This window comes from Molothrus ater, chromosome 3 (assembly GCF_012460135.2).
Source record: "Molothrus ater isolate BHLD 08-10-18 breed brown headed cowbird chromosome 3, BPBGC_Mater_1.1, whole genome shotgun sequence".
Classification (NCBI taxonomy): Eukaryota; Metazoa; Chordata; class Aves; order Passeriformes; family Icteridae; genus Molothrus; species Molothrus ater.
The window spans coordinates 40,706,325-40,720,146 of NC_050480.2; the positions used below are offsets into that span (position 1 = coordinate 40,706,325).

Consider the following 13,822-nt stretch of genomic DNA (forward strand, 5'->3'; position numbering starts at 1 on the left):
TTGCAGGAAGGGACACAAAAATGTGCATCGATAATGTCTTTTCCATATCCATATGGAAATGCAGCATCAAAATTGGACAGAAAAGTGAACTTCCTCTTTATAAGAAGGCCATATGTGCCAACACACACATTAATTTCTTTTAAAACTATAGAAATTTATGCAACTCATTTACAAAAAATCTTTTATTTCTGAAAGTACTACAAAAACTAGTGGCTGCAGTCGGTTTTGGGAATTGTGCATGACCTAAGAAGTTGATATGAAATAATAGCTGATATGAAATAGGTTGTGATTTACCAGCCTATTACCTGCATTGGTAAATCACAGTATTTAATGCTTTGTCAGGAGGAACAACAGAGGGAAGAAAGTATGTATATAATTAGGGAGCTAAACAATTCACACTCTTTGAAAAATAGGACCCACCACATTATGAACTTGTCCTGGACATGAATGAAAATGCACAAGCAATGATCCCTCCAGTATTATAACACTACAGTGGTTTGCACTGGACTTTCTCTAAGAACTCTTTCAAGTCATTCCATGCTCTGGAACATACAGGAGCACTATGAAACCCCAGCTCGTAGAAGGAAAAAAAAGCAGTGCTGGCACAAATGTTCCAGAAATAAGCAAGTAAGACTGTTTAATTTTAGTCTGTATGCATCATTAAGAAAAGAAATAAATCTTAAGTGCAGTATTCAGGTGCTAAATGTGGAACTAGATTGTACACAGATGCATTGGCGTAAGGCTAGGGGAACATATTTTTAGTACAGGCAACACAGAAGCCATGGAGCTGATCTGCAGACCTCAGTGGGTGAAGTGACTCTCCATGCCCTTGGCACAGATTCCCCCCTTCTCTGTAGAAGACTGTACCCAGGACAGCTGTAAGCAGGACTGCTTACCTTGGCTATTTCTTTGGCTGCCATGGCAGGTTAAGTGGATTCATGCCACAGATGCCAGTAACTCAGTTTCAGTAACTCTGATTTCAGTAACTCAGTTGTACTGTACCTATCATCAGAAGGCTGTTATTGCCTTCTGGAAGTGAACAGGGAGAGAACAGTTCTTCTCCTCCACAGAACAGTCAAATGGTTCTGGATAGAACATTCCTGCACAGGGCATGTGATTTCAGTAAAAACCAGACTTCATATCTGCAGTTAAGGATGGTTGCTAATAACAAAAATATCTCCTCATTTTTATGTTACTGTAGATGGAAACAGAAAAAAACCCCAACCCTAAGAACTGAAAAGATTACATGAAAGACCCTTCAATCAATGCAAAAAAGTGGATATTATCCACACATTTTCAAATATAATATAGTAAATATTTCACCCCCACCTTGAAAATATTCCATAGATATTATTTGTCTTAATAATAATCTCAGAAAATATATTGAATACCAGGGTCATTTTTTTTTAAATTAGGCATTAGCTCCAGAACATTTTTCTGTACTGAAAACTACAGATGTGTTTGAAAGTCTAGACCTTACAGTGTATTGGTCTCAACCTGCCATATATAACAGGTTAGCAGTAAAGAGTTCTTTTCATCTATGCCTCCAGCATAGTGCCCCGTAGTTGAATGAATAACTAGAAGGTAAGTTAAGATTGCCTATCTTAATTTCTCTTAAAGGGATGTCAATTCATTTTTAGAGGAAATTCTGAACAGGAAATAGCAGGAGCTGATTTTTTTTTTTTATATTGTTGGCATAATGACTCGTGCCTTCATGTTTTAGAACAGATGGTCTTGTGATAAAGTCATTGCCCCAGTGTTCAGAATCTCTCTGATTCATTTCTGTTCAGCTACAGCTTCCTTTTTCTTTATGTTTAGGAGCAGGAGGATATTATCTTCTCACACCACAGTGATGGCTGATGCTAGGCATGAAGAACAACAGGTTTCTTGATTGTCCAGTGATGGACAATACAGTTTCTATGCTGAGTTGAGAAATTTTCCTATATATAACCATGAATGGCTTAATTTCATTCCATTTTATGAATACTGATTTAAGGTGTATTTCAAGTTCAGACACCAGTCTTTGGTGGAGACATCAAATAAGCTGACCCAAAAAGATAATTTATCATTATTGACCATTTTAATAGTGTTAAATAAACACAGAAAACTATAAAGTCTTCAACAAAAAGCAATTAATTAAATCCTATGGAGGAATTTGGAACTGTAGAAAAAAAGTAATTGTCTCAGTGTCCTCTGTGTAAAATTGAGTTTGCTTCCTTCTCAAATAAGTGCGAGCTTTACATTGATATATAACAAATCTGAAAGAAAAGAGACTCTTTATATCTGTCTTTTAAAAAAATACTTAAAGGAAAAATTTCCAAGAAAAAAAAATGTGGTCTATTGCCATTTTACTGCCTGTATATGCTCCACTTCTCTGAAAACTGCACAGATCTTAATCTGAGCATTTAACAATGTTCTGGTTTCCTTCCCTCTCCTTTACAAGCATTGGCACTTTTTAAATGGAGAACTGTTGTTCTCTATAGCAGTGATTGACAATATCTTTGGAACTTAATCTCACTTGAGAAGGCAATTGATCTCCCAGTTGTCACTAGTTTCAGCTCAAAACACTGTCCCTATTTCTTCAGCATCCAGGGTGAGCTACTGCATATAGTTAAACCCACTGGATTACATCCACATCAAGATGGGTGGTCCTTTGCTTCTGGCTGCAAAAACCTAGCCACTGAGCTGAATCTTTGAAAACCAGGACAGATTAATTTTCTGGGGTTCTAGCTCTGAAATGCTCTAAACTCAAAAGTACTCCAGTCTCATCAGCAAGGAGTGCCTTAACAATGTCTTTCTAGTGGAGGTTCTTGCTATTTGCAAGAAGGCAGAAGCAGCAGCTCCAGGAAGTACACTGGATTGAATGATCAGCTGAAGACTTCCTTGCATGAAACTGAAACCATTAGGTTTCTTTTTCTTCACTCATATGAAGAAAAAGCATTGATCAAAAATTATCCTTTTCAGCTGCTCACTGCGCCTGCAGCTCGCTATCCTTTCCTTTGTTTTCTTTTCCATCAACATTATTTAAAGAGAAAAAATCAGCTCCTAAAGGGGGTGTCAAGACTATCTGCCAGAAGTTACTGAATGACTCTGTAATCTCAATGACTAAAATAATTTTCTAAATTAAAAGTTACCTTAGAACAGCTGTTGCTAAGATTTGAAGTGTGATTTGTAATGCAAACCTCCAGCTTCCAGAGGCTTTTGCATTTAGCAGTGCTGAAAAGAATTCAGAAATGACAGCAGTGTCTAAAAAGGAATTCACTTGCTTCTAAAAGAGAACCAAACACTTCCAGCTCTAAATATATCAAGAAGAACAGGTAATGATCAGTGATAATTGACAAGGGAAAAGGTTGTAAGAGGTCTGTCCATCTCATTTGCCTGATTCCAACTGTGGCCAGTAGCAGCTGGCTAGGGAAGGCATTAAGAACAAGCCAAGCACAGAATGATACTTAACCTTTGCAAAATACGTAGATTTTTCTCTCTATGTGTGCATGTGCATATATATAACACCTCTGCACAAGAGCTAAAATGATAGATTTGGAGAAGGCCATAAACATGGGGAGCATCCTGTACCTACAACAAAATATCAACAACACTACAGCTGATCTTTTCAGCAAGCAGAGGAAATTCTTCTACCTTTGATGTACCACATGAACCCATTACAGACACTTGCACAAAGCAGTAAAGTAGGATATTGTTTTTCTAACGCACAATTTTATGATGAAATATATGTTATTAATTCCTTTCCAAAATCTGGGAGAAATCAAGCCTGTCAATGAAATTAAACAGCAACAGATCTGAAATTGATAAAAAGGAAATTTATACTGTACAGAATATATAATCAATCTCCAGAGCTCTCAATAGGAGGAGAATTGGGATTAAAAATCTGGGATATTTTCATGAATAACAATAATATTTGCAGTTATGTTAGTGCAAAATAAACCACGCAGGCGCAAAGGCAGACCCACCCATTTTCTGCCTGGGGCTAAGAATTATGTTTTCCTTCGAGGAGTGCTAATGTATGGTTTTTAATGACAAATACTTGACACCTTCTTCTAGTGAATTAGATACAGGCAGCTTTCAAGAAGTAGGATAATAGATTAGAAGAACCTTTGGTTTAATCAGCACCAGGTTTCTTTTTCTTCAAAGCCCCCCTTCCTCATCTACAAGGGTGGTCTTCTCCACAATGGAAACAATGCTGTGCCAAGTTATTACATAGTTATAATTTTTTTTCAAATGGCTTTAGAGAGCAGATGTTCCCATGCAAGCATTAGAGCTCTTGCTCTGTGGATGTCTGCAGCACAAACCAAAGACTGAATCTCATCCAGCTATCACTCAAGCAAAACTCCCACTGAGCTGACCAAGACAAGGTTTTGGCCCTCTGACTGTGACAGTCTGTAGCAGCTCCTGTCCTATCGTGTGGCTAGCAGGGAGTACACGTGTATGTTAGTATTCATCATATATTATTTGGGCTGCTTGATGTACAAAATCACAGGAATAATCCTTGGGTGGAATTATTTCCTTTCTTTCTGGAAGAAACCATGGCAAATCTGCTTCTCTTATAATGGACAAATCCTTAAATACTGTGAGCTCATCTTAACTTTTCAGAATTCAATGGCTTATCCAAAGTGTACGCAAAACCCCCACATTTTAGAAGGGGTCAAGAAGTCTCATCAGAACAAAATTTTAGAAGGGTTTCAGGATTTCATGATTTCCTGTTTTTCTGGCTGGTCCAAAACCAGTTAGATACACACAAGATATAACAAGTATTTTAAAGGTGAGGAAATGTATCACTAAATTTTAGTAGGTGGGAATATGATGCCCAGGATAGTGAAAAAAATTCTGCCTAGTATTACTCATATATTAGTGGCAGAATCCTCACCTGCTCTACTCAGCTTCCCCTTGTGAGAAAAAACAGCCTCTCCAAAGGAATTTCAGACCTTCTTCCATACCCATCTCTTTTTGGGAACCAGATGTTGCAGACACTGTATAATTTTTAAACGTCTTTTTACCAGAAAATGCAAATACTTGAGTACGTTCAAAAGCCTTAAAAAAGGTGGTTAGACCAATGGACACAGGTCAGAGGATGCCACTGCTTTAGGTAAATCTGCTCATTCCCAGAAAATTTGCTTTTTTTGGTCCTTCCCTTCTGTTTTTCTGAGAGACCCTGTATTAGTGCTAAAGTGCTGCTGTTATGTTTTCACACATTTCCAGTCATTTTATTTCCCTGTCTTTAGTTTTGTGGGTGGTTTTTTGGTGCCATGAAGAGATTTTTTTCCCCATAGAACCATAAATAAGTGCTCATGTTCAAAACTCATGAAGATCCGTACCAAAGAGCTTACAAAACTCTCGAGAAAGTGGAGAATAAGTTCTTGATCACACTCTATTAGCTGAATAATGTCAATCATTGATGTCCTTACAGATACCTACAAGACTGAACATTTGTATTGTTTTAAAGGACTCACAAAGAAATGTACTGAAGGCCACATGGCTTTCTTGTGTAATGTTTCAAGTACTCTCATGGGAATCAAAAGCCAAGGAAACCAAATAGTTGGGATATTTGTAAGGCCAAGAAAATTTAGAACTAGTGTTCAGTCCAAAACTGGCATTTGACATGCTCGGCATTCTTATTTTTCCTAATGTAATTCAAATTCCCCTCCCTGTGAGTTGTTTATATTCATAGGAAAGATGTCTCATGCTAAGAATTATTTTCTTGTATTTTATTCTCTTTGGTTTGTGATGATTCATTGGTTCCTGAAATTCTCCAGCAGGAAGGCAACCCCCACTCAGACCAACGAATCCCAATGACTCAGATGGGACTCAGAGAAGCAGCAGTTGCAAAATAAGATATATTTGTTCAAACACATGGGCCAAGACAATACAGAGAAGCAGGACCAAAATTTCTCATTCACAATGCTATAAATAAAATTTGTGATTGTTTGCCAGATAAAGACTTCATGGGGAATGATGTCTTGTCAGAGATCCTAGGAAACCTGCTGTTTACAAACTTAAGACAGTCAGTGATCTTTTAGCAAAGCAACAGATTTCTTGGTTTGCTTGAAATGAACTGGTTTCCAGCAAGGCAAGAGGCTTAGCTAAGAGCTTAGCAAAATGGAATATTTTCTTTAAAGAAAAACTGTAACTATAAAAAAGGTAAAGAGATTTTGGATTATAAAACCTTTTTACAGTTTATTTCCTATTATTAATTTCTTAAAATATATATATAAAAATGAGGATCTGACTAAATGAATCAGGACATCAATTGATAAATGTCTGTCCTTGTAAACAAATAAATAATTATATACAGTCTTTGGCAAAACAAAATGAAATTTCATCAGTCTCACTCTCTCACACACACTTGCAAGGAAAAAAAAAGAAAAAGAAATTAAAAAACCCATCATAAATAATTTACATAGAATAGGAAAATTATGATACAGTCCAAATATTAACATCTTCATCCCTAAACTGATGTCTCTGACAAAACAAAAAACCCTACACAGCCATTACTCATTATATTTAATGACGTCATCCTCCCTTCCACTTGGAAATTGGAGATGCCATTTGAAACACCAAAAGAAACTGAAATATTTAAAACCTCATGAAGAGGATTTGTGAAAACAACAAAAAATCCAAAACAAAAGAAAAACCAGCAACAAAACAAATTGAAATAAAATAAAAAATATTTGATAATATGAATATTATAAAATGTGCAATAAAGCCAGCAACTGTTGATTCCTTTCTAATGAATATAGCCACAAAACCTATTTCAAAGGAGAAAAAGTTGATTCAACATTTAGCTCACTGTGCCCTAGAAGAAGGCAGAGGTACTGTATTCTTCCATCAGGTATCGCATCTATGAATAAAATTACACCAGCCTGTGTTCTTTTTGTGAACAAAGCTCATACATCTTAAACAAAACAAAAATGTTAAACATGTCTATACTATTGTTTATCTGAGTAACTGTTGTATCTGTTTAGAATAAACACTGGTACCCCTTCAGCATTATTTAAGAAGTTCTATATACACAGCAGACATAGGTAACAATACAAAAATATTAAAATTAGGGTAACTGGATATATATTAAGGTTCCATTTGTAAATGCCTTATTATTATTCATTTAACTTTAAAGTATACATGACTAGAATCCATGGAACTATACTTAAATGTAGGCCATGCTTTGACAATATCTACATATTGTGATATGCTTTCAAAAATAGCTTTAAAATACCATTATTTGTGAATGTATTATTGATGGATTATATGTTTTAAAATCAATTATCAGAGAAGGTAGCTTGGTGTGATAATCACAATAAATACTAACAAAATATTTATAAATGGAACCTTAAATTCATATGTTACCAAATTAAGTAATGGCAGCATTGCCACCTTTTCAAAAACCCACATCAGGATTCAGGATGTCAAAGTGCTTTTTGCAGCAGAGGTGGAAAAGTGGTTCAGGTTCATTTTGCTCCACATAGTCACGGTATATTCTTTATTACAAGGCAATGCAGAATATGATGAAAACAGGGCAACTGGAAATAATTTTTTGAAAGTCAGACAGTAGTGATAGCTTCAGATGTTTCAATGAATCACTCTTCCCTTTCACATGAGAGTTTCTAGTTCAATTCTCTTTGGCCTAAATAAAGCCCCTACTAAAGAATGCTTTAGGTTGCAAATTTGACAGTTCTACCAATAATCATTTTAAAGAGTGTTACTAAGAGCATCCTTATCAACTAAGTACCTTTTTGAATCAAGCAATGTTTATAATTGATCTTTAATAGCCAAAGTAATTTTCACTGTTGGTGTGGCCCACCATTACTCTGCTAAAATTAGACCCAGAAGCTCTCTGTTACTGAAGTCCAGTCTTTGTCAGAGCTAGGAAGTGTCAACCATGCACCCAAAAAATTAAGACACATTTTTCCTCACTTAAACATAACAACTGACAATCATCATCCCCCCTCTTTTTCTCCATATATATAAATACATTAAGTAATTACATTTTTATATGTAAACGTCATTCTTTAAAAAAGACAAGTAAACAAACAAACATGTTTTGCTAAGTTTTCACTCTACAAAAGTGTTCTAATGTATCAATCTGCTTTTGCTTCAGTGGTGGGTCCGACGTTCACGTTTAGGTTTCATTAGTCCTGGCTGTGAGAAGGCACTTGGGTGGAAGGGTGGCTGAAGCACTCCTGGCAGCTGGGAGGATCCTGGAGAGTGGAGCATGAGGAGAGAGGACAGGAGGTACACAAAAATAGAAACTGGGAGTACCAGGGTGTACTGAGGTGTCTGGGTTGCATAGCATCTACAGTACTTTGCTGGTAATGCAGCAACCACTGCTCAAGCATCTGAAAGAAATGGGAAAAAATATATCAATTGTGATTGGGTTTTTTTTTATTAGGAACTCAATCAAAAAAGAACTCCACCATGATACACTTAAGAGATTCAGCATAACACTTTCTGTTCTTCATTTTCCTACAAACGGGAGGAGATTTATATAAAACCACATGTGCCTACATAGAGGAAGAGACAAGCATGTGTATGTGCAGCTATGTATCTAGCTGCACAAAATAATATACAAGAAAACCTGGAAAAGCATTATCTGTATTTCAAAACATTTCAGACAAGGCATTACAGACAGACGTGCTCATTAAAGAGATCTGCTCTCTTTTCCATGCCTCTCGAAAGAGGGGTGATCCAGAAGTATCTCTCTGCCTGCAGGTCATACTGAAATAGCCTACAGAGGACAGTGGATATATAGAGAGAATTCTAAGCAAGTCTTTCTCAGAAATTTCTACCTCATTTTTTCCAGGTGGATAGTATTAAACATCTGGGGTTTATTATTCAAATTGAGATTATTCTAGGGGCATTCATGGCATTTCACCAAAGGTCTTTGCCATGCTATGATATTACAGATTGCTTTTCATTTACAGGATACTTTTCATTTAGACACTTTGTGGTTGTTCCACAAGTTATGAAAGGCTTAAGCATTTTTCAGACATTTTTTGTAACTAACCTCTGCATTCATATTTGAGGTCAGAGAAATAGACCATCTCTTGAGAGAAGACAAAAAGACCTAATCGTCCACCAGCAAAAGTTGTATCATAGATTGGTCCAGAATCCACCATGACTTGTTTCCCTTCATAAACCAGAACTCTGTAAAGAAGAACATAAATTAAACAAAGAGGATAATACAGTATCCAGTGTAAGAGCTGGTAACAGTCTGTAAAACCTGGAGCAGAATTAATTTTAACAAGGCACCAGAAAGCCCAACCTCATTGTAGGGATCACTTCTCATCTCTATCTCACACCCACGTGGCTGGCAGCCATAACACATTAATCAGAAGCAGTGGGACTGCTCCTTTAGTGTTTTCATGCACACCATCTGCAAAAGATTTCCCAGTTCTTTATTTAGAACAGTCATGTCTCCTGGAATGAACTATGTCATGTACTAGCATTCACTGATAAGCCCCTGTCCCAGTGAACTCAGAGGTTAGCACATGGCCTTCCTTGTCACATCACTGAACAAAGCTGTCTTTGCAGCTGTGTGAGCAGCTGATTTATTTATCTTTAGGTGCAAGGGCCAACATCAGAAATTGGAAGAACCATCCCTTTAGATTCAAACAAAGCATTAATTGGAGACATGCTGAATCTCAATTTCAGGCATTTTAAGAGCTTAATGAAAGCTGGAAGGATTTGGACACAAAGAGCTAGACTAATAATAAATTGGAAAAGGAGAACTTGTTTTTTTTGGTTCTTGGAGGTTTTTTTTTAGTCTTTCAGGCATCGACCCTGGAGACAAAAGACCTCGAAAGTCAGCACTTCATTTTCTTTCTTTATCAGAGAGACTGCATTTCCACAAACTTGGATCCTCTGCTTCTCCTGGGAGACCTTGACACAGTCTAGATTTTTAGGCTCTCAGTCTCCTTGGCCAAATGAGAAATTACTCTATAGTTTATTAATTAGACTAGCTTTTGGAGTCAGGGATTATTGTCTTGCTTCAACTGACAATACATTAGTTATACACAGCAAGATGGCTTCACATGAGGATGACAACACTTGAGCAGCCTCCTAGAACACAGCAGTTAGGTAGGAGCAGATTTCTGTTTAGACAGAAATACATGTCCAGCACTTGTAATAAAGTGTTCTTTTCCCTGAAAAGTGCACAAAGAAAATTACAAAACTGCTCCCTGAGATCAGTATTTAATGAATGGTGAAAAGAACAGTAAAAAAAAAAGACAGATTTTCATGTTCATGAAATCCTATTTAATATAATTCTCATAATATCAAAAACCCAAAACATATGGAAAGAGTTTAATAGTTCATTCAACCCATCAAAAATTACATAGCCCTTATCATGTTCATATGGAATTGATATTTCTGTACAAATAAATTGTTTCATGACTTCATTAGTGAAAAAAATAATTAGTTCATTTTCTATCAGAACACCCTAACATATGAAGGAATTTAATGCCCCAAGCCACAGAATTTGCCATGCTGTATTAATCTAATGTGATACCAGTGGTAACATCATTTGTCTGACACTATGTAGATTCTGTAAAGGAAGTTACAGGTAACAGCAAAGTGAATTAAAAAAATAAAAGTTTCTTTTTGACCTTTATCAGTCAATGCTTTGTACTGCAATACACTGAAGCATAAAGAAACTTCTCTCTTTACAAAAACAGGGAACTTAGTCTATCTTAATTTGTCTACACTTTGTCTTTCACAGACAAATGAAAACCTCCTGCACATAAACACAAGAAAGACGTTTGGAGGTAAGGTCTGACTCTACCCCATGAAAAATATCCTTTATAGTTCCAGTAGTTAGGAGAAGATAAAACTGACATGGCCAGTTAATCCTCAGTCTTTGGAACATCAGCTAAACAGCTGGGCTCTACAGAAAGTCATTTGCCACATCTCCCTGTGTGCATTACAGATGTGCTCATGGCCACTTCGGCAGTGTCTTGTGTAAGCCACTACGGGAGACAGGATGCTGCAGTAGACAGGCCCTTGGCCTGCTTCCCTGAGGCAACGCTCATGTTTATAATTATTTTCATTCACTGAAATTCCACAGACTGGGGAGCAATCTCATGTTCTAATCTCGCTTTGAGTTTTGCTCAGGAATTTTTGGTCTCCTTACAGAAAAGCTATTGAGAAAGAGGCCTATTTTTTTTTTTCTTTAATTTAAGGGTTTTTAGTTGATGTAAATATTGAACCATCCAGACTAAATTAAATACATCTGAAAAGAAAAGTAAATTATTCTGAAGATAATAAAATGTTCCCAAAATGTTGGATAAACTGTCACACAAGTAACAATTATCAGAAACAACAATGAAACTGAGAACATAGCTTTTAAATCAACAGAGACAAAAGCATTGCTACTAGAAAATGTAGAGGTACAGAAATATTTCTTACTTTATTAATCCTGTTTTAGGCCTATGAATCAAGTGCCACCTGTAAGCAGTATAATCTTTCCAGCCAATGTTCTTGGGATCATGCCACAAAGTACGCACCTACAGTAGGAATACAAATGCTTTATTAGAAACACACCATGCCCCAGTAACTCCACATCCACCACTGTAACTGCCAAAGCTTGTTTTCTGCAGAGTATGAAACTGAAAATAGTTTAACATTTGACTGTATCATCAAAAGACTTCTTTTATGGGGTGAAAGTAATGGAAATTTCTGTCTTAAACTGTTGATCAGTTATTCACCTGCAGTTTCACAGCTAGAGTCACTGAAGACAGTTACGGCATTGAACCTTGACTTCCCTTATGACGTCACAGAATTGGCCAAATTAGAAGAGACCCACAAGGATCATCAAATCCAACTCCTGGCCATGCAAAGGACCACTCCCAAAAGTCACATCATGTGTCCAAGACTATTGTCCAAATGCATTTGGAACTCTTTGGGTTTGCACATACATACAACCAGGCTGACAGAGCTGATGCTGAATGAGTGCCTCCAGTGAGGGAGAGGAACTGCAGCTTGTACAGATGTTACTGCCTGTGGCTGCTAGTTGAAAACTGCCACTCAGTGACAGTCCTGTGAACTCCTATCCACAAGTGAAGCCCTACCAACATAATTTCCAAAATGCACAAGTTTCTTCCATGCTTGGAACAGCAGCAGTTTTTCTCTCTTTTTTTCAATGTCTTCTCTTTTTCTGTCACTGTACTTTAAACCATGTATAATTCAAACAAGCTGGAACACCAAAGAAGCAAGTGCCAATACAGAAGTAACAAAGGATTTCTGTATAACTGAGACATCTCTCTCGTTTTCTTTTTGATCACACCTCATCCTCTCTTTTATGTGATTGTCTTTGAAATACAATGCATGCGCTACAATTGACACTACTAATAAGGGAATTGAAGAAAAACTGATAAACATGCACAAAAATTGAGGTGTGAAAGGGAATTCTTTTTGAAACATGTCCCTTATTTTTAAAATATTAGTCATGCACTGTTGGCCTAAAGTTTTAAATCTCTCACCTGTCCAGGGGTGTTTCCTGTGTGCCAGAGAGCATTTCGTAAGTGCTCACCAGTACCAGTTGTTGAATTCACTACTTTGAGTGACACACCAGAATAGCCATAAGCCCTGGTGGGTTTGTCCTCCCAATAGGTCTGAGTGACCTGCTTCCACATCAGAACGTAAAACCGACTACTGGACTGGTAGCCAAACACAAAGCCGGCGTAGTCGTCGTCACGGTCTGTGTTAACATAGAATGTCCCGCTGAAGTCAACAGAGCTGAACTCATCGTAGCCTGGAAGAGGACAAGAGAGACAAACCACTGAGTTACAATGCTGGGTCCAGTTACACACACCCAAGAGTCCCAGCTACAGCCTGAATTTTGGCAGGAGACATAAGTGGTATTTCCCAGTTTCCTCACCTGTAGAAGAGGAGGTAATTACACTTGCCTGCATGGAGGCTTCTGGAGAGAAGTAAGTTGCTTACAAGGGCCATTGAAGAGAGCAGGCACTACACTTACAAAATTTTTTTCAGTTGGGTATTTTATGTATGTTACAGTCAGTGATGAGATGAATGGACAAGAAATGCAGACAGCATTGAGCTGTTTATACTTTGGGCATATACACTGCCTCCATCATTAGTCCAATGTTAGCAGCACCAAAAAGGTGCATTTATGTACCTTTTTTCCTACCTTTTCTACCATTTTATCTACTTTTTTTTTTTCCCTTTCCTTATCACAGAATTACTTGTTACTTTTCCAAAGATGATCACATCTGATACTCACCTACAGCTATTCCAGGATCAGAGTTAGCAGTCTGCACCAGTTCCTTGCCTTGGTGGCGAATAACCCAGTTGGGATCAATCTGAGCTGTTCCCTTGGGGTCCAGAGGGACCATCTGGAACTTTCTGAAATCAGTTTCACTGATGGCATTGTTTTCAGGGCATACATCATAGATATCTGGAACATTGTCATTGTCAAAGTCATCTTTGCAAATATCACCTCTGCCATCACCTGTAAGCAATGTGAATAAGCAGAGGCAATTGTTAGCAATTTATCCGGCCCCAGTTTATACACCACTTTGGAATCAGGGTGGGAAAAGTTGGAAGTTTGCTGCGTCGATGTAATTCACTAATGCTTGCATTACATTTTCAGTTTGATTTGTTCCAGATGTGGATACAACACCACATTTTAACATGTGCTGCACAAATCAATTCAAAGAATAGCATTAAAATCTTAATCTTCCACACATCACTAAATATGATACATTACTAAATATTTATATATTCTTGATCACATTAAACTATTTTTAGACTCTTATCACTGTCTTAAGATTCTTTCTGCAAGAATCCATCTAAG

At 37.1% G+C, this 13,822-nt stretch overlaps 1 protein-coding gene across 1 annotated transcript in view; it reads right to left on the bottom strand.

Annotated features, from left to right (window-relative positions):
• Positions 1 to 5,835: 5,835 nt before the first annotated feature.
• THBS2 (thrombospondin 2) overlaps positions 5,836 to 13,822 on the bottom strand; it is a 32,766-nt gene continuing 24,779 nt past the window's right edge. The window contains exons 18-22 of the mRNA XM_036381289.2: positions 13,250 to 13,477; positions 12,489 to 12,760; positions 11,416 to 11,513; positions 9,017 to 9,156; positions 5,836 to 8,348 (exon numbers count right to left, since the gene is read on the bottom strand). Of these exons, the coding sequence (XP_036237182.1) occupies positions 8,341 to 8,348; positions 9,017 to 9,156; positions 11,416 to 11,513; positions 12,489 to 12,760; positions 13,250 to 13,477 (746 nt within the window). The 3' untranslated portion in view covers positions 5,836 to 8,340. The remainder of the gene's footprint in view (positions 8,349 to 9,016; positions 9,157 to 11,415; positions 11,514 to 12,488; positions 12,761 to 13,249; positions 13,478 to 13,822) is intronic.